Source organism: Girardinichthys multiradiatus, chromosome 3, assembly GCF_021462225.1.
Source record: "Girardinichthys multiradiatus isolate DD_20200921_A chromosome 3, DD_fGirMul_XY1, whole genome shotgun sequence".
Lineage (NCBI taxonomy): Eukaryota > Metazoa > Chordata > Actinopteri > Cyprinodontiformes > Goodeidae > Girardinichthys > Girardinichthys multiradiatus.
Genome location: NC_061796.1, coordinates 41,409,036 through 41,433,047, shown reverse-complemented (window position 1 = coordinate 41,433,047; position 24,012 = coordinate 41,409,036). Strand labels below are relative to the sequence as shown.

Below are 24,012 nucleotides of genomic sequence, written 5' to 3'. Positions count from 1 at the left end.
AGACAGTTCTGGTGGAAACAAGAGAGTTGAGGTGCACATTTAATTCTGCCGTGATTTGGGCAGCCGTGGTTTTATGTTCTTTGGATACAATCCGGGTTAGCACCCGAACATCCCTTTCAGACAGCTTCCTCTTGTGTCCACAGTTAATCCTGTTGGATGTGGTTCGTCCTTCTTGGTGGTATGCTGACATTACCCTGGATACCGTGGCTCTTGATACATCACAAAGACTTGCTGTCTTGGTCACAGATGCGCCAGCAAGACGTGCACCAACAATTTGTCCTCTTTTGAATTCTGGTATGTCACCCATAATGTTGTGTGCATTTCAATATTTTGAGCAAAACTGTGCTCTTACCCTGCTAATTGAACCTTCACACTCTGCTCTGACTGGTGCAATGTGCAATCAATGAAGACTGGCTACCAGGCTGGTCCAATTTAGCCATGAAACCTCCCACACTAAAATGACAGGTGTTTCAGTTTCATTGTCCAACTTCTGTAACTTGCTGTGTACTTAACTAAATGACTCGCAAAGAATGTCAAGCTGAATTTTAACATTGCTGGTTCTGGAGAAAAATCAGCTAAAGTCCAAATGGCTAACTGTAGCATCCAATCAGTCCAAACCCCAAGGCAAGTTGGAGGAACCTCTGTTGATGAATGTGGATTTTCCCAACTGCTGCATTCAGGTGCATTTGGGACACTGCTGTGTAAATATCAAAACAACTCCAAAGTCATTTAAACATGTTTTATTCTCAAATATGGGCACAGCTTTATAAAACAAATTCATCAACATTGCTTAGTTTCAAGTGGTTATGTTGTATAATCTTTCTATCCAGGCATTGGCGATGCCTGCTTATATTTATTCATTGAAACAAATCCAACCAAATCTCCAACTGGTTCTATACTTACAACGCATTAAAATAAAATTAATTTCAGAAATTGAGAAAGATTCTTTTACTGCTGACTGAGGTAAAAAAAGAAAATCATATTTGTATTATTTTTCTTGATTGAAGCATACGAAAACGTACCACACTGTGGCTTTAAACCCTGAATACTTACTGAACCATGATTTTTGTGTACCAATACACCTTATTAGACTATTTTTTTTAGCAAATGCTACTGGTGTCACAGAGCTAAGCTATGTCGTATGTGCCTGTGTTTGATGCGCTTGCAAGTTGCATTTGTCTGCGAGTCATAACCCGGAAAAAATATCTAACCCTGAATCCCCAGTTTCAAGTTCTCTGCAGCCTCTAACCAGGATTCTCCTGTATTTAGCTCCATCCATCCTCCATCAACTCTGACCAGCTTCCCTATCCCTGCTGAAGAAACGCGTCCCTACGGCACTGGGTGAGCCCAAGGTGTAAGTGGACTTTGCAGCTGCTTAGGGTCACATTGGAGGCTTGGGGCTATATTTCAGACATTTATTAAATGGAAGTTTAATAGAAGGAAAAACTGTGAATTGCATTACTAAATGGATTCATGCAAGAAGGGCCTTGACCAGGTAATGAGGACATATACTGCACAGTACATGGGCGCACTTTTCTGTAGGCTGACATTTGTGTTTTAAAAATATTTGTTTTTGTTGATCATATGTAATACCAAATAAATACAAAATTTTGGGTTTTCATTCAATGTGAGCAATAACCATCAAAATAAACAGAAATAAAGGCTTTAAATATATCACTCTGTATAGTAATATATATTTCACAATTTACTTAAATTATGGAAGTCATTAAACGTTTTGATTTTGGGATGTACCACTGCTAAAAACAAATGTTAGGTAAACAGGGTCATTCTTTAAAACCAGCATTTATTTTTTTTGAGGCTTGCATTTAGGCCAAAGAGTTCAGTTTTGGTCTCATGGATCCAGTAGACCTTCAACTTGTTTGCTTTGTTCCTACATTGCTTGTAGCAATCAGCTTTGATGTTACATGTGTCTTCAACATCCAGCTGAAACAAAACTTGAACTTTAAGTTTGTTTCTCTGACACCATCCTCACTGGGGATGGTGTGGAAGCTGCTCAGACAGCGATGCACTTCAGAGTCCTCCAAACTCCCTCTAATCAAATGACCATGGATTTTTCTGTACTTGGTCGTAGAAGGCCCAATTAATTATGCATGACACGGGCTTGACGGCCATTTGATTTTGTTACGTGCGCCCCCTCTGAGCCGCCGATCCAATCAGGTTAGAACCCTTCCCTCAGGGGGATGACTGTTAGACTCTCCTTATCAGAGGTAGAGATTTCTTTAAGAGGGTGTTATGGACCTTGTAGGACATTTCATCATCATAATAAGTCCTTGTTATGCAGCCGACTCACTCCTGTTTTCCTGCTATCAGGCCTTGTTGTCTTTGGAGGGGCAGCAGTTAGGCTGGACACCTGCCACGGCGCAGAGAGAAAAAGGAGATGGACTGAGTTTATTAGGGGGACAGAGAGGGTAGATGGCGGGTGACACCTGTGCAGATGGGATGGTGATGCATTGCAGGAGTAAAAGTGCCCCCTAAAGTCTTATCTGCACATTATGTTCTAGCTGTAGTTCTATGTAAATCTCTCTAGTGATTTTCTCAGTGGATAATATTTTTGAAACTAGTATTTAAACTCATAAATACTATTGCTGGTGTATAGAACAGATAAATGTGGTGTGTTAGTCATTCCTTTAATAATTTCTGCTTTAATTAAAAAAAAATTGAATATAAGAATACCAGTTTCACTTCTGTTTAACAATTAATTTAGATTTTTCTTCAAAATACACATGGTGAAATAGTTTGATCCTCTGCTTATTTAGTAATTTTGCAGAAAAAAGCTTTATATAAATTAATTTCTTCAATTCCAACATTTTCACCACCATGAGCAACAGCAAAGTGCTGTCAAAGGATGTCAGAGACAAGATGGCAGACATGCACAAGGCTGGATAAGATTCAACACCATCAACAAGAAGCTTATTGAGATCAGAATCAGCTTTTTTTGGAAAGTTTGTACTCACAAGAAGGGAATCGGATTTCAGATGCTCTCAGTGTACAGACATTTCAATGTAAATATAAAAACTTTTCAGAAGATAAGACATTTAGAAAGAAACATGTACTTATATGTGAATCTATGTATATGTGTTATTGGTGTAAAAACACTGGCTTTTACAGACTCAGACAGTTCTTTACAGACAAGCACCAGGTTTACTCCGAGGACCTCTGCACCCATATGTCGCTGACAGGTCCTTGAGGTCCTGGGACGGTGCCTCATGCTAAGTTGAAAACCAAAGGAGACACGGTCTTTTTTCAGTAGCCCGCAGACTCTGGATATCTCTGCCTTTGGACCTGAAATAGTTGGACTTTGGTCTCTTTTAAAAGCCAGTTAAAAATATATATTTTTAAATTAGCGTTTTTCCATATCTTGTTTTTTGTGCATTGTTGGCTTAATTGCATTGGTTTATTGTGAAGCAATCTGTGAATATAAATAAATCAAGTTTAATTTACATATAACAAATATTTTATAAGCGGCTTTTTAGTGTTTTTTGTTTTGTTTTGAAGAAACTGTGAGAAGCACAAAAGGTCAGAATTTGCAAACTGGGCTTGAGAACTTGTCCCATTCACCTGTTGTTGCGTGCTATCCATGGAGTCCATCTTATTTATATCATGTTATCAGAATTGTACCCATTTTAATAAACTCACACTTCTTTTAAGAACTATAAACTATAAAGTAGTTCTGTGCAACAAATGTCCATACTGGCATTAGGTCAAAATTCCAATGTCAAGGTTATTCCTTACTTTTACTGTGCTTAATTCAAGTTATAAAAACAGACATCAGAAGTAATCTGTCAAATTCTGCTGTGGTCCCAAGGTCAAACTAAATTTGGCCTTTAAAATGCGAGCAGTTGAGTAAATGAAGTTAAATTAGTTTGGGTTCTGACAGGAAATCCTGTCATTTCTGTTTGTCCTCTGATCATTTTGCTTTCAATGTGGATCTCCCATCAAACAATTTTACACAATTTTCCAACAAGTTTCCTGTTTCACCACAATCATCTCTGTGTCTGCGTCCTTTGTCTTGCCCGAAGCAGTTTGTGGCCTGTTTGTTAAAAGCACTTTATCGCTAAATTTGACTTGGCACATCTTGTCAGGAGAGATGGCAGCTGATGAGACTCCTGACCTGCAGATAAAACATCCATTAAGTGGCTTGTCTAGGGCTATTCGGTGCTCTTAACCTATTAGCATATTGTTAGCCATTTCCAAGATGGTGCAGGGGCGGATATGCAATCTTGAAGCCAGTCACCACGCTATAAAGAACCACCTCTTATTCTGTCGCTGTGCTAAATGTTGTCTCCAACATTGTAATGCTTGCTGGCTGTCCTCCTTCAGATGATTCAAATGACCGCTAAAAGCCTTAGGGAAGGGGAAAAAAGGGCCAAAATTCCAAATTAATGGAAATGACATTAGATTCAGCTCATGCTCCTCACTGTGTAAATTATACCCCAAAATGGACTCTCTGGCCCAACTGTTGGCTCCAATTTGTTTGGCCATACCTCATGGTGGCTTGTCTTGCCCTTCCCTTCTCCCTTTAATTCAATCAGAGCCACACTGGATGTTATTTATTTGTTTATTTATTTATTTTCGAAGGATGTAACCGATTCTTATCAGGGCAGAAGTAGTGGCTTCTTCCTGGTGAAACGGTGACTAACGTCCAGCCATCGATCCGTCAGTTTGTCTGCGGTGGCAGCTGAGGGCTCTGGTGATAGACTGCTTTCGTGTGTGTTTATATGTACGAGTGTGTGCCCTGAAGTCAATAATGCACATATGGACATATTTATCAATCTGTGGCACTTAATCTTTTACTTGGTTTTTCAAATCATGGTTTTTTTTCTCTTGTGATCAGCAAAGGCCTACACTGTGGACCAAGCGGTTAGCTGTGTGGCTTCACAGCCAGAAGATTGTTGATCTCTTAAATGTTTTTGCACATTCTCCATGTGCTTTTGGTGCTTTTTTTCTGAGTAAACCAGCATCAGAATACTCCACAGCATCCTGTCAGGGGTGTACCCCACCTCTACTGTCCAGCATCCCCACAGCCCTAAGCAGGTCCATAGAATAGATGGATTATAAACATTGACCTTGACCTTTATAAACAGGTTTTTTTAATACTTTTTTTTTTATTTGCATAAAATGATACTATATTGTGTTGCTTTTTTGAGTCGGACATTAATCAATATGCTCCTTCTCTGTCTTGAAATGTGGAAAACTTTTTGATTTTGGTATTTTTTATGTATGGATAAACATGCAAAAAGAAAACTGGGTATAGGAAAAAATGTGGGTTTCCAGACTTTAATCCATATCCCATACCTCCATTATAATTTTATAATGTCGAGCCTAATGCTTCAGGCATTAGTACCAAAATATGGTCACATTATTGTACACCTCTCAAAATTTAATAGATAGAGGTTTTCAAACATATGGTTAAATTGTGGCCAAATAATGGCCACAGTTGGGCTAAACTCTTACTGCTAGAACTGTGGTTTTTCAACCCAGGTCTTGAGTAGCAACTGTCCCTTATGTTTTGGATTTCTCTGCTCCAGCACACCTGATTCAGGTGATTGCATTACCTCTTTACCATGACATCAAACACTTCAGAAGCCTGTTAATCACCAGTTCATTTAAGTCAGATGTGTAGCAGCAGGGAATCACCCAAAACATGCAGGACAGTGGGGTTTAGAACCACCATGCTAGAACACCTACCCACTCCTCCAGAGGAACAACTCGATATAATGTTGTTCATAAAACCAAAACAAACTAATTATAAAATTTTAAGCAATATTTGTTGATTATTTTTGGCTTAAAACTCTAATTCTTAGTCTAAACATTAAAATGGACCAAAAATCAACAGCAGAATCAGAAAATTTGGATATCTTACAAGTACGGACCTTTTGAACATTTGTAGGTATCTTGTTTCTATAATTGTAAATTATTAGGTTTTTGCTGTGTCTGAATCCCAGTAGAGGAATTCTGGCCCACTCTTTGCAGAATTGTTGTAATTCAACCAGCACAAACATCCTGTGAGAGGTCAGGCCACAGCATCGCAATTAGATTTAGGTCTAGACTTTGACCGGACCTTTGTTAAGCCATTAAGAGGAGGACTTATACTGGTGTGCTTTGGATCATTGTTTTGCTGCCTACTCAAGTGTGCCTGAGGTTTAGAGGTTCCTTATTACAATATAAATTTGAATGCAATCCAATTAAGATATCCTGCAAGAAAACTAAACTGTATTTGTTCATTTTTATTTGTTGAAAAAGGTTAAAATGTCATTTATACTTGAAGATGCCATTTAATTTTTATCTGGACGTACTCTATATGATCCCTTTGTTGAATAATACGGTTACACAAGGCTGACTCTTTTTATACAACATGAGTGGCTCATTATGAAGAATAGATGACATTTAATTTATTATTCATTTCAATAGATTTTTATTAAAATTGTCTGCATTTACTCTTTATTTTAACAGGGTTTTCCATCTTGTACTTGATATTTTTAATTAGTTGTTTAACATCATAATTTCACATTTAAGTATTTTTCATTTCATTTTCATTTTTTTATTTTCTTTCTCTTTTTTTACAGTCCAAGATGTTTTTGATGGATTTTCTGATTTGCAGAGCAAATGTGTTTTCAGAAAGTTTCCATGTGAAACATACAGAAAATATGAAGGGTCAAATAGACTTGTACTGGAAGCTGGTAATCAGATGCCAAGAAACCATTAATCTGGTGTTTTGCAGGGTACTCTATTACTTTAAGTATAGCATTTTTGAAAATATTCATGAATCCATAAGTTGGTATTGTAGGATATACTCACAAAACATAATATCAATTTGTTAGTGTCCTTTATGTTTCTGCTAATGAAAAACAAATCCAGGAAATGTTTTGGTGGTGGTATATAAACATATATATATATATATATATATATATATATATATATATATATATATATTTGTCATGGTTTACACATAGCTTTAAATGAGATACAACACATTACAGGTTATTTCCACAGAGCAAAATAAATATATTGCACTTAAAAATCAGTGAAACAGAAACTTGTTGGGGTCAGATTATGCAAGACAAAACAATAAAAAAAAAGGTTATCTTCAATAAAAAGTCAAAACTCAAAAGTGTTTATGTTTACACTGAAAAAAATAAAAACTCAGTTCAGGCTGGACATCAGAAAAGGCTTAGAAAGAGAAAGTCTTCTGCAAACCAAGAAGAGATTAAATCAAATGTCCATAATCGGCTTGTAGAAGTAAAAAAGGTTGCAAGTCATTTTACAGTGTTGGTAACTTGGCCCTTTTTAAACATTTCTTGACAACCTGATCTTCATGCAGTCACAAACTATTATTAGAAGTATCGCCTTTATTTTTTTTCCACGAAAAGCTAAAAAGTATCTGCAAAAGTTGAGATTGTTCCTTTTTTTTAGCCGTTGAATTGTTCTCACCTAATTTCAGCCTCTTTCCAGTAGGAACCAAAACCTATATGGACAATAACAGACTGAATAAATCCAAATATCAGGGAACATTTTGGTGTATATCCAGGACAGATGTTCAAATCAAGTCTTTTTTTTTGGATAAATGACCAGAACCATGAATTGCTGTCACAATGCAGGTCAGCTCTTCATGCTTCCACCTTTCTTCTCTCTCTGTGCTTTTAAAAGAGGTTAAACAGAGACATTACTTTGTTGTGTGAACTTTCTGTCGACGCACGCCAACAGGGCTGTGAATCAGCTCAACCTGCTGCAGATTGTCTGCAGGTGGTTTATGTTCGCTACACTCAAGCTGAAGGTTGCAGAGGAATTCAGCAAATCTCTGTTAGGCTGTTAGACTTTAAACAATCGAAGCTGCACCTTTAGGTCTCTGAGCTGGTTGTCCATCATCTTTAGTTGTTAAATGGAGTAAGTGGAGTCCATTTTAACCAGCTGATGTTTCAGTTGTTGTTCTTGTATGTTTTTATAGTTACTTCTGACTACTTCCTTGGAAACCACTTTTAAATGTTTCCTTTAGAAGACTGTGGCAGTATTAAGATCAGATATGATTTACTATTTTGATTTAATTTATTTGACCTTGACTAAACTCTGCGCTTGGACTAAAGGAAGCTGAAATACACTTCTTATATTCTTTATCAGCTTCTTTGTAGGATAAAGTTATAAGATGTAATAAGCAGCTTTGTTTCCATCATTAATTACCTTTGATACAGTCTGATGCAGACATGAGCCAGGATGAGATTCTTGTGGTATGATATCTTTGAGTGAAAATACCATGGTTTCACAGTATTTATGTAAAATGAAAAATGCAATTAGTGCAGCTGTTTGCTTACATAGAGCCTGTGGTTGGCTGCTAATTAGATATGCTGCTTGTAGCTGGCCAACTTTAGGTTCAAAACAGCATTACCTTAATTGTGATGGGTGGCGCCGTTTTTATTTCCAAACAGCCAAAACTGTCTTTCTCGTTATAATGGGGGAAATGTAGTAGCATTCCTTCAGCCAGCTGACCAGCAGTGTGGAGCAACGGAGCTATCCTCAAAACAGTGGGAGAAACCTAAAACTCCTGACCTTTCTCTGGCATCCCAATAAAAGTATTTTGAAACTGTGTGATTGAAAATGTTTGCAGTTTTGAAACCATAACTTTTTAAAACCTCGGTTTACCTTGATACAGGAAACTGTCCTATGCCTAGTATAAAGAATGTGTTCTGTCTAAAATACAACCCTTGGGAAAAGCGAGCCTTGATGACACATTCTGCTCCCACAGCCTCGGTTAAAATCAGGTTTGCAATTCCTGGTTTGACCAGGCCTTTGAAGCAAAAATATTTTCCTCTTTTATGCCTGAAGTCCTTCGTTCCATGTTAAAACGTACAAAGTTAAGCAATGTGTTGGTCTACTGCAGTCAGCATGCGTTCTAAGATTCTTTTTTCATTAATTTACAGTGAGAAACGTCTAAGTAAATGGATCCGGTAATGCATTTTCCTCAGTTTGTTTAGACACATTTCTACATCATCCCGAGAGCGTGGAGTTGTAATTCTGAACTGTACATATGGCTGGCTTGCCTAACACATAGGAGCTAAGATGGCTGCTCTGCATGTCCTTCATATTGAAATGTTCCATCCACCTCATTGTGTCATTTTTAGGAATCTCACCCTGCTAGGTTCTGGAGCCATTTTAAAAACAGTTAGAAAGTGTACTTTGTTTTCGAGGGCTGAAATAAAACATGCATGCGTGTGTTTTTGTCCTGCATTTGGTTTGCAATGAGGTCATCAGTCTTTTCCTATATCAGAGCTGTTCTTAGGAGTCAGATCCTGAGAGAGAAACACAGTCTGTCTCAGTCCAGTGTGCAGGTTCCTCTTCATGTCACCACCATCACCCCACTCACTACAGGTAAATTATTTACAACAACCAGAGGGACAGGTGCAAACCAGGTGAGGAGTGATGAGGATTAAATGTCTGCACCCTATCAAAGGTCAGAGTAAGTTCTGGCCCTCTACTCTGTGAAGTCATACGAAGGGAGTCATGACCGTGGAGGAGTGGCGGAGTCCTTGTATGGCGGCGTAGGGCCCCTGCTGGAAGTAGTGGTGGTAGCGGGGCATGTGGAAGGAAGGGAAGGATGGCCCACTGCCCTGCATGGTTCCAGCCAGAGCAGTGGGCGTCAGAGGCATACCTAGCCGGCTGTAAGGGGGAAGGGATCCCTGGATGGGGTGGGGTAGAGAGGCAGTGCCGGTGCCCATGGCTGACAAGGTCTGAGGGTGCTGGAAGCCTGAGAAGCCTGAGGTAGTGGTAACCCAGGAGCTCAGAGAGAGGTTATCTGAGGCGGTAAACGCTGACCCTGCAGGAGAAAAGAGGCAGAAATAAATACTGGGTTCATCTGCAGGTTAGTTGAATGGTAAATGTTCAGTGGACTGAACTTATATAACGCATTTCCAGTCATACCGACCACTCAAAATGCTTTACAGTACAGCCACAGGAACCCAATCACACTCACAATTGCACACACCTTCATACTTGAGGTTAAATCCTTTGCTCTTTGGTCTAGTGTCTTGTCTTAATCTTGACAATTATCCATAGACTCTCTGTGGAGTTCAGGTTAGGCCAGTTTGTTGGCCAATCAAGCACAGTAGCACCATGGTCATTTAAGCTGCTTCTGATATCTTTGGCAGAGTGGGCAGGTGCCAAGTCCTACAGGAAAATTAATTCAGCATCTCCAGAAAGCTTGTCATTAGACAGAAGCATGAAGTGCTCTAAACTTCCTGGTAGATGTCTGCATTGACTGTGGATTTCAGAAAATGCAGTGGACCAACACCATCAGATGACATGGCCTACTGGCTATTTATTAGCCATGATGGGAAAAAAAACATTCCTGTCCTCCCATCACAATTGTAAACATGTGGAATTCGCTAGCACAGAAACTTTAGCTCTAACTGTGTGTCTTGGATTGATGGCACAAATACTGAGCTTTTTGACATCAAGCACTCCAGGTGGGTCTGATTTAAAACACATTATGAATATGTGGAAAGATTCATGACCATTGTTAAACATGGTGGAGAATCTGTCATGCAGTGGGCCCATCTTTCTTCCGAAGGCAAACACAACCTTGTTTAGAGTGCATTGAAGCATGAATTATTTTAAAAACCGAAAGATGGTTTAAAAAAATTAGTCTTAATTTGTCTAAAACTATAGAGGTAGACTGCTTGAGGAAATTAGATTTACTCCACAGAAAATAAAAGTCACTTTATAGTTTTCATATCTAACTTCTTTGCAAACATGATACGTCAGATCTACAGTCATATTCAATAATTTGGAATATACATTCCGATGAGGCTCTGATGTAATATTTTATCCTAAATGCTGTGTAGCTGTAAGTGGAAAATCATCATAATTAACAGAAATTATAGCTTGAAAACATCAATCTTTGTGTACATAATTTACATAATGTGTTTCACTTAGAGAAGTGAGATACTAAAATAAATTAACTTTTCAATAATTAATGAATCTGTGTGTAGAGACCGCTCACCTCTGGTGTGTGTGGTGTGTCCATCCTCGCTGAGGTTCTCCTCATCACCAGCGTAGGTTCTGATCGGTGATCGGGCGTACGAGTGCTTGTGGATCAGATTCTCAACACTTTCCCTGCAGCAAAAGCCAAAGGAAGAGCCCCAAAGTAAATCTCTTTGTTTCGTTTTTTTATATTATTACTGCAACAGCAGTGACACGTATAACCTACACCCAGTAGTAAGTCAGTGACACAGTAAGACACTCTGGCCCTGACTTTCTCTTGATAAAATGAAAGCGTGTGCAGTGGAAAAGCCTTTATTTCTCATCAAAATTGTATGATTTTTCTTTTCACCATGACCTCAAATAAATAATATTAGAGTCAAATCACTGCACAATTTTTTTTTTTCCCTGCACTTCTAGCAGTTTTTGAAGAGTTGAATTCTGGATTTATTAATTCAAACCATGTGGGAAAAGATTTCTCCTTTTCACTGTCACTACACACATGCTCAGTATGAGGGATTGCTGCAAAGTTAACGACTCGATGCAGTCGTCTGTCCACTGTTGCTCGTTCAGGATACGTTGCAATCGGCTGTGTTTCTTTAGGTAGCAAACTTTACCAATTTGAATAATAAACTGAACTTGACTATATTATATAATAATGGAATCTGCCTGGATGATTGGATTAAATTGACTATGAACATAAGCTGGATCTGTTGACATTTGTTGTAAATCGATCATATATAAATAAACTAAACTGAAACTGAATTGAACAGAAAACAATGTGTTGCAACGAAGCTGGTAAAGGAGTAAATCTCTGCCAACGTAAATAAATTTCTGGACCACAGAAGAAGAAGCGAAACCTGGAAGGGTACATTTACACAAAAACCAGTGGGGTGGAGTTAAAATGTCTGGACAAGATGTAGCTGTGATGGCTATGACGACCTGAATGCTAATGCCTCTACAACTAGTTCCTATTCACAGGAAGACTTCAGCATTATGATGCACAAAGAGGAAAAGCAGTGTTGGAAAAAGAGGCTGGCTCATGTGAGGGACCTATGGATCTTACATGAGGAGACTGTATACATAAATTATGTCAACTAATGCATAGTATAGGCAGAAGATTGTGGACAAACTCCCAAGGTCTAATCCAAATGAACCACCAATTTTTGTCGTCAACAGCTACAGTTGTGGGAAATAATTATCCTTAATTTTTTTTTTTATGTGATTTGGTTTTATTTATTTATTTGAAAGAGAACATTGCAATTTAATAAAATACATGTAAAAAAAACTAGAATTAGCCAAAAGTCTATTTTTCATCTGCGGTCCCCAGGCCATGATGTTAAAAAAGCAATAAAATACAAGTAAAATACAAGTACAACACAGACATACAATTAGTAAGGTCATAAAGACATGTGCTTGTTGAAAATGGTATTTTGTGAACATTGTAAAAATTGACAATGTTATTTACAAAATATTGTAAATAACATTTTCAACAAGCACGTGATAAAATAAAACTAAGTACATTTAAATAAATTTCACAGAAAATATTATTAGTGCTAGTACAACAACGTGCCAGTGGTGGGCAAATATTAGACGTGTTTCTGCTTGAACAGACCGGACTCAAACAGTTGAATTATCTTCCGAGCTTGTCTGCACGTTCTACAGGAGCCTCCTAATGCCCCATTCATGTAGGTTAGGTGAATTCAAGCAAGGAAACAAACAAATGTTCGATACTGTTCCACCAGAAGGCGAATCTCCAAACCTCCTTCCCAGTCTCAAGTCTTTTCAGCCCCTAAGATGTATTCTTACATTGTTCTGTATTTAACTCCATCCATCTTCACATAAACGTTGACCAGCTTTCCTGTCCTTCTAATGAAGTATCCCACACCAAGATACTACCACCAAGATACTACCACCAAGATACTACCACCAAGATACTACCACCAAGATACTACCACCAAGATACTACCACCACCAGGTATTATGGTGGGGATAATGTGTTCAAGAGTATTAGTTTTCAACCACACCTATAGGCTAAAAATAATCAATTTTGGTCTCATCTGAGCAGAGCACCATCTTCCTCATGTTTGCTGAGTCCCTTACATTGCCTGTGGAACCCTGCCAATGGGACTGCTTATGTCTTTCTTCATGTTCCTTAAAGCCATATCTGCAGAGAACCAAACTAGTAGTTTTCAGGGTGAAACAATTCTCACACCTGAGCTGTGAATTTCCACAGCACCTCCAGAGGCAACCTAATTCTGCTTTAAGTTTCTCCACAGCTTTATTCCTGACCGGTCTGTTGGTCTTTTGATGCTGTTTGTTCCCTGATGTTCCCCTAACACACCTCTAAGGCCTTCACAGAACTGATCTAGGCTCAGATTGAAGTGGACTTTAACTATAGGGACTTCTGAGGGCACTGGAATTTATTTAGGGGAATCAGATTTAATCACTCTAAACACAAACCAGTCCACAGTAATGCCGTACTATGTGTTGGTCAGCTACATAAAATCCCAATAAAATGCACTGTATAACAAAATGTGAAATAATAATTCAAGAGATATGAATATTTTTGCAATGCACCATATATATGGGGTCACTCAGTAAAACAAGGATGATATGGTGCATATCTCTGCTCTCCTGTTGCCGTCATGTCGCTATGAGTGTGTTTAGGTTGTGCATTTACTTTGTTTTTCATCCTGTGCATGTGGATTTAAGCACGAGTGTGTCGTGTATGTGTTCACAGTCCCACAAACTGCATTAGCTCATTTGAGACTTGTCAGGCAGCACTTCTAAACCACAGTGACAGATATTGGTGGGGGAAGCTGTGTGTGTGTGTGAGGATGGACAGGCAAGTGTTCTACATCATGAGAGCCATGCGTCCACATTAGCAGCATCCCTCCCGCCCCACCGCTCTGCAGCCCGGACCCCTCCAATTAGGTTAGGAAAGTGCAATATCTGTCAGCAGAGGAGTACAAATGTGCGTGTTTTTATCAGTGTCGGGCCCCTGCGGCGCAGGAGCCAAAGCAAACTCCCACAGTACATGGGAGTTGGGGTGAAGGCGGGGCATCCTGGTTTCAATCAGTCACTGCAGCCAATTGAATTACAGTGTGTTTTAGTGCAGTGGCCGACTCCAGACTAATGTGATTTCTGCAGCTCCCGAAGACCAATTGATCAGGTCTAATTCACAGCCCTCACAAAGAGAAAGACGGGGAAGTATACAAGGGGGAGGAGGAGTTGTCTGGATGCGTTTCGGCGGTCTCTATTTGGGATCTTTGATTGAGGGAAACGGGCAGATGGTTTGATTTTGTCAGCTGATTTTGGCCACAGTGCCGGAATCGGGAATTACGGGAAGCATGTGTTTTGGCAGCGTCTGCAGAAATCTGCAGAGGCGCGGTTCTTAGTCTGCGAGTGTCTGAGGCTCACAATCTGGGGATTCTGTGCATTGTATTGTTGGGAAGAAAATGTGAGCATACCTAAAATAAGAATTTTTTTAAATTTATTTTAACCCTAACCCTTAACCCTAAGTTAACGTTCGTAATCATGAAAGTTATGCAGTGATCGAAGACAAAAACCGGCGGAATTTCTGTAGAACTAAAACTCACATTTATCTATGATTGATGTAAAAATATTTCAAAAACAATTTTTAAAATATCTCATCTACATACCAACACTAGCAGCTTTACTATATATGTATGCAGTGATCTCTCCTCATTTCAGAAGGATGGGCATAAGAGGCCCTTCAATAAAAAAAAAAAAAACATAGGTTCAAAATACAATCAACCACCTAAAATGGTCAATAAGAAGAATCATTGTCGTTGCTTCTTATCCATAATTTAACTTATCAATAATTCACTGGCATTATTGCCGGTATTGTAAAAATATTGTAAATATATAACTGGTTGATTTTTTTTATTTAATTTTATTTATTGTACAGTAGAACTGCTCTCTGGTTTAATCTAAAGGCAGGATGGCAGCAATGTCACAAAGAGATCTGTTAAAGACAACTGTAAAATATCCCAACACAGAACCACATTTAGTCAGTCAACATTCTCAGTTATTCTGGTTTTGTGTAAATGCAATGGTGTACATTTCCACGTGTGATATAGATCTTTTATTGTTGATATGGTCTTTCTGTGGTCATGCTGCAAATGTTTATGATTTACCTTTACAAGCCCAACCAGGGACTGAAGTTGCTATCAACTCTTTAAGGAGACCATCAGATGTACACTATGTTCAACTATATTGTTTCTGATAAATAAAGTAATAAATCAAATAAAAATCATTTTATTTTATTATGTCTCGGGGAAAGAAAAAAATATTTAATGCGTGTTTCTCTCTGGTTTAAAAGGCCAAAAAAAACATCTGTCAAAGCAGATCATAACGAGCTGTAAGGACAGAATGATTGGAGAGAGGAACCAAGGTCTTAGCAGTGAGGAAAGGACAGGAGAAAGAGATCACAGATGGCTAAAAAAAATAGCAGACTGGTTAAAATCCTAAAAAAAAAAGAAAAAGAAAGTGAAATAAAATGAAATAAAATAAAAAATGCTCAGAAATGAAGTGGAAAATATGTTATTAACTAGGATGATCAGCACGAACAGACACAAGAGAAAAAGGAAATTTGAAATATCAAGGAGAGTGAAGTAGGGGAACTAACAATGAAATGTGGAGAAAACACACAGGCATGATCCATTAAACCATGAAAGAAAGAATAAAAGGAAACAGCAAAGATCCGACAAACAGGAAGAAAATCTCATCCCTTCTTGTGTGACTTATCAGTAAAAACAGAAGCCAACAGTGCTGAGTCCAGAATCCCCTGTACCTCTCCATGTCCGTCAACCGCGAGGAATCCCTGAAACCTTTGGCAAATGGGTTGCTGTCGATCTTCAACTTGGTTATCTGCGAAAAAACACAGTGCCAGCAGCGCAAAACAAGTTAGACAGGTCTGCTTTTCTTCTCTGCTCTACCACCCTTTCTTTGTTTTAACAAATATAGACAGAAACAATTTTTAAAAGTCCTTGTTTATTATGTCTTAAAAAGAGACATAGAAATTAAATGATGTTTAATGAACACATTTCTTTGGAAAAGGTCACTTGTTCTGCTTTCTATAGAGAACTGAAATAATTAAATAAAAACTGTAGATTATGCACACATCAAAGTGCTTTTTCAGGTTCCAAATATGAATTGCTTAGGGATTTGCACTTCTAAATTGTGAGACAGAAATATTAAGGTTATAAGTTTTTAAAATAGGTGCCACAATCCACACACCAGGGGGCGCCACAAATAGGAGTGTTTGCTGCCACAAATCCATGCATCCATAGTCTATACTCGCTTCCCATGCAGGGTCAGGGGGGACCTATCTCCGGCAGTACACTCTGGACAGGTTGCCTGTCCATCACAGGGCAACACAGAGACACACAGGACAAACAACCATGCACACATATTCACACTTTAGGAACATTTTAGGAGAGACCAATTAACCTAACAGTCATGTTTTTGGACTATGGCAGGAAGCCAGAACACCTGGAGAAAACCTATACATGCACAGAAGAACATGCAACTTGTTTGATGTGCTCATTGGTGGTCTTATTACTGTCATCTACATTTATTGTGACCATATGTACAACATGTTCAGAGTAAAGCAAAGTAATAAATGTAGATTTATGATTATCACCTTATCCAGAGCTTTTACTTTAAAATAACCCCGCTGTGGTTCAGAGTACGCTTTTAATGTCAGTTTATAGTAAAGTCCTGATAAGGTTTCTGTGTTGCATTTAAACACTCCTGAACATCTAGTACAGATAAAGGACTACCAATTGTGGAGTTTAAGCAAAGACATGTAGTCATGATTTGACTGGTCTACTCACCAGCTGGTTCTGATAGGCTGTGACAGCAGTAAAGACTGTCTCAACGAACACGAAGGTGCGAAACTCCTCTGATTTGAGGTTGAGCAACGACGCAGTGTGGTCCTTCTTCTTGATGATGTGGACCCGCGGCTGGTACTTGTGCATGGAGTTCAGGATGATCTGCAAAAAATAGCATACAGTAAAGAAAAGCAAGGTTTGAATACTTCAAACAACATCCCCTCAAAAATTTAGAAAATATTTTCCTCCACTGATTCAGAGAGGTTTGAAGTTGAGTGTTCTCCATGACTTGACCCATCAGTCCGCCACATTGTACCACCGGACATTTCCCTTCATTACTGTTTACACTTTATATCGCTCCCACAAACCCTGTCTGGATGACCTCCAGGTCCTTCACAAACAGTGCATCAGGAAACAGAGGGCTCGGGACAAACCTAAAGGCTTTGGTCTCTGCATATTTATTCATTTATTTAGATACACACACAAAAAAAGAAAACATCACAGCCTGATCTTTACAATAAATAAAAGTACAGCTCAGCACACAACGAGAAAATAATCACAACATAATCTGAACATGATTGTTCTCATGTCTGACCTTATGTATCAAGATGCTTTCAGAAATGAAAACAAGCACATTTGGGATGTTGGTTCTATCATAAAAAAGTTGTGTTTTATTTTATGAATATGGTACATTATAACATTACCTGTGGTCAGTGAGCAGAATAATAATTGTTGGATTAAACATGTTGGACAATATTGTGAAATATGGGATGTTGAGGACCTGTATTATTGAGACTGCATTCTTTTTTTAGCCTAACTCAGGGGTCCGCATCCTTTACAATCCAAACAGACATTTTTGTCCTCAGTTCAGCTAGATAAAAGTCATCAAATGTTACATTACATCTGACAAAAGAAAACTTTTGATACATATCTACTGTAGGAAACTTGTTGTCATTTTTACCATTTTTTTATTTCTAAGTTTTAAAGTAAAGAAAAACATAAAACTTTTGCAAAAAAAGAGAATGGATACATTTTCTTCCATTGGGATGTTGATATTTGTAGAAAATGATGTAAAAAAAAAAAAAAAAAGAACGGTTTCCAAATTAATGACGAGAAAAATAAATCTTAAAATATTACTGGTGGCATTCTGTTTTAGACATTCAATGCAATAATTTCTTGAAAATAAAACTGTTAAAATCGGCATTTGTTATTATATCTTTATTTAAGAACATTAGTTGGTTCTTTATCAGTTTTAGACAGTTATTGTGGAGTTCTTTAAGGCTCTGGAGCTGCAGGGTGCAGACCCCGGATCTTGCTAGTAGAGAAGAAACATAATGGAAAGAAATAGAACATGGAAAGGAAAAACTGGGCACAGAATAAAATAGATATTTGTTCTCAGCCTGAAAATTAGTTTTCATGTATCTACTTATTCAGGCCAGAATTACAAACAGTCAGCAAAAAAGCAAAGCATGCGATGAAACACTGAAATCTCACCAGAAGAACAAATAAATGATCATATCAGCTACAGATGGGTGAATCCTTCTTTCTTTAAGGTATTTCAGATTAATATTATGATAAATTTATTCATTTCTGTTTTAAAACTGGCAGATTTTTTTTTATTTTAATTTTTATTTTATAGCTTGTTTTTCTCAGTAATACTATAATAAATTAAGACATCATGATTAAATAAAACACAGTAACAAAATTTGTTATGAATTATATTATTTTTCTTTTTTGCTGGACATTAATGACTGCGTTTATGTACTTGTATTGGTCTTTTCTTGGTGGACGCTGAAGGAAAATTTCCAGTTTAATTACATTTAATGTACAATAACGTATCTTGTATTAATGTTCTCTGCCGAAATTTTCTTTGAAGCTGCTAAGAAAAAAAAACAAAAAAAAACAACATGCGAATTGGAGCCAAAAATGTTCAAATCTGAACTCTTGGACCTGAGTCAGGCTGTTTTTTCTTATTTTTGTGATTTTTACAGGCCCATAAACTCCTGTTGGTGAGCTGTTATTTTTGGAGGAACGGGACATTGGAAAAGGAAGACTGCTCTCACGTGTCCGTGCTGGTCCAGCTCGTTGTTGGTCAGCTTGACCTTCTCGAAGGAGACCATCTGCTTCATCAGCTGCTCCCCGGTGAACGGAGAGTCCGGGTGGACGTACAACCTGCCGGAGGAGAGCGCGACATCTCACACCTGATTGGCCCAGAGGCATTCGAATTGCAAGCAGATGACCAATGAACGCAGGGAACTTGATGATTCTAATTGGCAATTTGCAAGGGTATCTTCTGAAATCTCATTTGCTGTTGTTTATCAACAAGAGCCGATCAGTGGTGTAAAAACCCGGTTCTGAATAATTGTTCGGAACCTGGAATACATATTATAATAATGCTCGTTCTGCGAGTGGCCTTCGAACAAATAAAGGATGAGAACCTAACATTTCAATGGTGAGTATCGATACTACAGATATTTCCTTGATGCAGAAGGAAAAGAAACACAACAATAAAAATAAAACATTTATAATTTACACCGGCCTAGCGGAGGACACTCGTTTTTGTTTTTTTTTTTTTTCTTTACCAGATTTGAACATCCGAGCTTTCAGTATGTTTTCTTAAACCTCACGTTAAAACAACAATTTAATTTAATATAGTTAACTGAGACTTTTTGTGACAGATTCTTACATTCAAACTGGCTAAATTAAATATCTTAACCAAACTTAAAGAGTTAAAAACGTCCCTGCTTTTTTAAATAATTCGAAGAAAAGAAAAAGAAAAACTCCTGAGGACACCTGGTATAATGCTGGGTTTAGGGTCTTTACCTGGCGGGCAGAGGGGGGTCGGCCTTGCCGGCCACCAACCAGGAGGAGCGGTGGTAGGCGTAGCGGTACCGCTTGTTGTCCACCGGAACGATGTCCATCAGGACGATGTACTTGGAGTCCTGGTCCACTCCGGAGAAGGAGACCCGGATGGTAGGAAACATCCGCCTGTAGGTGACAAATTATTATTATTTTTACTATTAATATTATGATGATATGGACTAATTTTGCCTGAAACTAAGGAGAATATAATATATTATTATTATTGCAATAGAAAAAGCACACAGAAAATTAACAAGAAGGTTCGCTGTGCTATAATGACTAATATTTATCAAATTTCAATGAACAATTTGGAAATTCTGATTTAACCGAATAAAACCAGCTGAGAACATAAAGGAAAACGATTAAACTTCATACTTCATTGATCCCAGAAAGGACATTAAAACAGTCACAGTAGGCAGTCACATAAAAACAGAACACACGCTGCAACTCTAAATTACAACTAAATACGGTCAAACAGCAATAAGAGAATTGCATTTGAAATCAATTTTTATTAAAGATTAAGACAGTTAGATTTTATGGTAAACAACATGTTAAGATCAAATTATGAGAGCAGCCAAATATAAGGTTGGATTTACATGTAAGGCCAGACTTGCTAAAAGCGGAGGAGTAACAATATAATTATGATATTCAGTCGTCTTTTTGAGCTTTTTAAAGTGTATTACATTTAAAGAAATTGCACATGCGCAGAGCTCTTTCAATTTGGAAAAAAATCACTGCAATAAAGATTTTTTCAGTAGTATCCTAAATTGTGCAGAAAATTCGGGGCGTTGTTTCACAAATATAGCATAAAATTATTGTTTATTTTTTAAACATTTTGGAAACCCGTTGTGTGTGTACCCAACAAACTGTCAGCCTGTGATAACCGATACTAAGCGACATCAGTGTGCATTTTATTTCTGCAGTCTGGAAAAAAAAAAATCCGAGACACTGCATTTATTTTCTCAATAAAAAACATTTAATATAAACATAATTTTTTTTTTTTTTTTTGCACAAACAGCGAGCCACGGCATGACATTAAGAAGGGAATTAATCTTTATGTCACCGGTTTTCTATCTTCCTCATTTTATTTGTATTTTATATGATCAGTGATTACAGAGCAGCATCTGCATGCACGTCTTTACCTTCCAGACTTTGTGATGATCATCTCAGTGCCGAGCTCGTGGAATTTGTCCCACAACTCTTTGGTCTCCAGACTGCACGAAATCTTCGCCATCTCTTCACTGGGGATCCCGGGAGTGGTGGGGATGAGCGGCTCCGTGCACACTACGGGCGCGCTCCCGCTGAAGTCCCCGTGTCCGTCCAGAGAGGACAGGTCAGCCAGAGGCTGCTGGTTGCAGGAGGATTTCTCCACGAATTGCTCTGGTTTTATTATTAAAGTGGAAGCGTAAAGGGGAGAAGAAATGCAGAGCAAGTGTGAGGATCGTTCTTATTTCATTTTAAAACTCTTTCGCAAGAAAGAAATATACATTGTAGAATCTTACAGTGGTAAAGGTCTCACCAATACGACATTTGAATCATACATAAAAAATGAATCCCTGTATATAGGCTACAGTTGAACATGAAAAACAACATAATAAATAAACAACAACAACAAGTTGTTTATAAGTAACAAGTAACAATAAGTTACTTTTTTATTATATATTAACATTCTGAATAGAATTGGGAGCACCCATCATATACGTTTATTTTACTGTATATTATACTTTTTTTTATCACTGATAATAAGCAAACCTCTTCAGAGCAAAAATATAAATAAAAACAAGATTTCTGTGAAAACTACACACCCCTTTCAGGAAATTTACTCATTTTCTTCTACAAAATTCCGAACCGCATTTGTCGCACAAGATTATTTGATAATGTATTTAAATATAAATGTCCGTGTGCTTTCAGAAATTAAAACCACTATTTTATTCTTCAGTAAATATTACCAGGCTGAATGGATTAACAGGGGTGTTTAAAAGCTTAAATGTACTGTTCCACATCAAAGTTCATTGTGATTACAGGATTTCTTTACAAATCACGGAATTTTCTCACATTTCAGCTTCAACTTACACAATCTTAAACTGCACTTTTTTCGTTAACAGACTCCAGCATTAATTCAAAGATACAACCTGGGTTTCTTTCTCTTACCCAGGGGTTTGATGGTGTTCTCCTCCGCCTCCTTGTCCTTGCTGGACTTCCCGCTGGACATCAGGGCGGCTATGGAGAAAGCATTGGCCCGGGTTGAGAGCTGCGGCTTCGGGGAAGACGTGTACTCCATGTCGGTGTGCAAAAAGGTAAAATATTCCCCTCTGATCAAATAAAAGCAGAAAATCTCCAGAAACACCGTCCGCCTTCGGCTCCAAGCGGCTGAAGGAAGTAAATGTTGAGGAAATTACGCGCAGTTTCTCCCAGATTTCAGGACTTTTTTTGCGCACAAACACTTTGATGACGCGAACAGGTTACCACTCAGCAGTGAAAAAGAAAAAAACAAAAACTTGTATTGCTGCTAAACTGGGGGTCTTGTTGGATTCATGGTGAAGAACGGACGCACGGCTGATTCCTGGGGGTTGTCAGATCTGAGGCCGGCGGCTCTTTGGGACGCTTCAGTCCGCTCCGGTTCAGCCTCCCCTTATTATCCCAGTCTGCCCTCCAATCGCTGCCTCTGTCTCCACGTCACGCTCCCACTGTCTCACAGAGGCCCTGAAAGCGAGCAGCCAATTAAATCACCTGCTACTGCCAGGCTTTTTGTTTTTACAACCAAAGACAGACAGGGAGACAGACAGAGAAAGAGAGAGAGATTGGAGGCAATAATGTGAGAATTTTATGACTGCAGAGGCTGCTGACAGATTGAAATGACTAATATATGCTGCAGAATTCCTGTGATGTCTTGCAAAATAAATGGAAATCTATGTTAACCTTTCCTTAAATGTGCTTTCTTTACTTTGAGCCCTTTCAAAGATCATGTAAGACTTTTAAATAAACCACTAATCCAGGGGCTGAAGAAAGCCCTATATCCAAACTTGAAGGATAAATATAATTGTAGAATACAATCACAGGGGAACATATCATATAGAAACTTAGGTTTCTGGTAAATGATCAGAAAACGTACATTTAACTGGACGTTTAGGATCGTTTTCGCTATTTTACTCCCCGTTTTCATATTTAAATATATATGATGATGACTGATGATTTTATCCAAACGCTTCAGTGAAAATACACATGATACACATTGGGACACATGTAAAAATGGTACATATATTTCTGCACAAAATTTTAGGATTTGCTTATAGGTAAATATAAACGATATATTATATTTTTTTTTTTGGCAGAAAAACTACATAGACAATCTACTTTAATCTGCAAATTGTTTTCATGTGTTTCGTCTTTTGGTGTTATAAATTAGCCACTGTTGTAAGTTATAGTCGGATGCAGCAGTCTAAAATATTCGAGAGCAAGCTTATTTGTGTTGCATTATTCACAAACAAGACATAAAAAATAGGTTGATTGTCAAGAAATACAGTAAAGAAAAACAACACAAAAACACTTAAACATAAATTTAAGGATACATATGATCATTTAATAATAATTTGAATCAAATAGACTGCTGAGAATAGTTAAAATATAGTTGCAATGAGCAATGCTCTTTTAGTCATGATGTAGGTCAGGTGGTCGTCAGAGAGCTCCATATATGCTCCGAGGTGGATAAATATGGGGTAAGAACGCTGTCAAAAACAATGTGTATGTAAAGACGGAAATGTGTGCATATTAGTCAATAGTTGTGCATAAGTAAAATCCAAGAAGTATTGTATATTTTCTCTATAAGAATACAAAATAAAATGTTACAGCTTCAAGAAATTACAAACACAATATTCAAGTTTACACTTGTGGTTTATTCCTTATGAATACAATATGCAATAACAGTTTGTGAACACGATTTATTTTCTTTGAGAATATGAATTTACATCAGCGACTTGGCGTCACGTGATCTCATGCTGGTTAGTAGAGCACACAGTTAGTCGATTCGCGTTGCGCAAAATATGCATCTCTGAATTTGTGGCGAACCGCCAGCAGAAGAAGAAGAAGCAGCAGTACTAGCGCCAAAAGAACAGACCAAGAAACTACGGTACAAAGCCAGGTAATGTTAAAAAGTTTATATATGTTTTAATGTTGTTAATATATGCTCTAGGTCCGTCATCTTTGTGCTACTGCTGCTGCTTCTTCTTCTTCTGCTGGCGGTTCGCAACAAATTCTGAGGTGCATACCACCACCTACTGTACACCATTGTATAACTCCACCC

General features: G+C 38.0%; 1 protein-coding gene across 2 annotated transcripts; it reads right to left on the bottom strand.

Moving 5' to 3' along the window:
- Positions 1 to 6,830: 6,830 nt before the first annotated feature.
- Positions 6,831 to 22,296, bottom strand: tbx20 (T-box transcription factor 20). Of its 2 annotated transcripts, none has more exons than XM_047360307.1 (8): positions 21,864 to 22,296; positions 20,855 to 21,092; positions 19,674 to 19,838; positions 18,914 to 19,022; positions 16,854 to 17,012; positions 15,809 to 15,885; positions 11,012 to 11,127; positions 6,831 to 9,826 (listed from the first exon to the last, which is right to left on the bottom strand). In XM_047360307.1, the coding sequence occupies exons 1-8, from the start codon at positions 21,991 to 21,993 to the stop codon at positions 9,498 to 9,500; spliced, it is 1,323 nt and encodes a 440-aa protein (XP_047216263.1). In that variant the 5' UTR covers positions 21,994 to 22,296; the 3' UTR covers positions 6,831 to 9,497. The 2 variants fall into 2 exon arrangements, with proteins under 2 accessions (XP_047216263.1, XP_047216264.1); XM_047360308.1 differs by having other exon boundaries at positions 11,012 to 11,124.
- Positions 22,297 to 24,012: the final 1,716 nt, after the last annotated feature.

Excerpts from the sequence above, each read along its gene's own strand:
- tbx20 (XM_047360307.1), bottom strand. The coding sequence starts at position 21,993 with ATGGAGTACACGTCTTCCCCGAAGCCGCAGCTCTCAACCCGGGCCAAT. Across the intron at positions 19,839-20,854 it reads ATCATCACAAAGTCTGGAAG|GCGGATGTTTCCTACCATCC; the intron begins GTAAAGACGTGC and ends TGTCACCTACAG. Across the intron at positions 17,013-18,913 it reads AGCTGGACCAGCACGGACAC|ATCATCCTGAACTCCATGCA; the intron begins GTGAGAGCAGTC and ends TATTTTTTGCAG.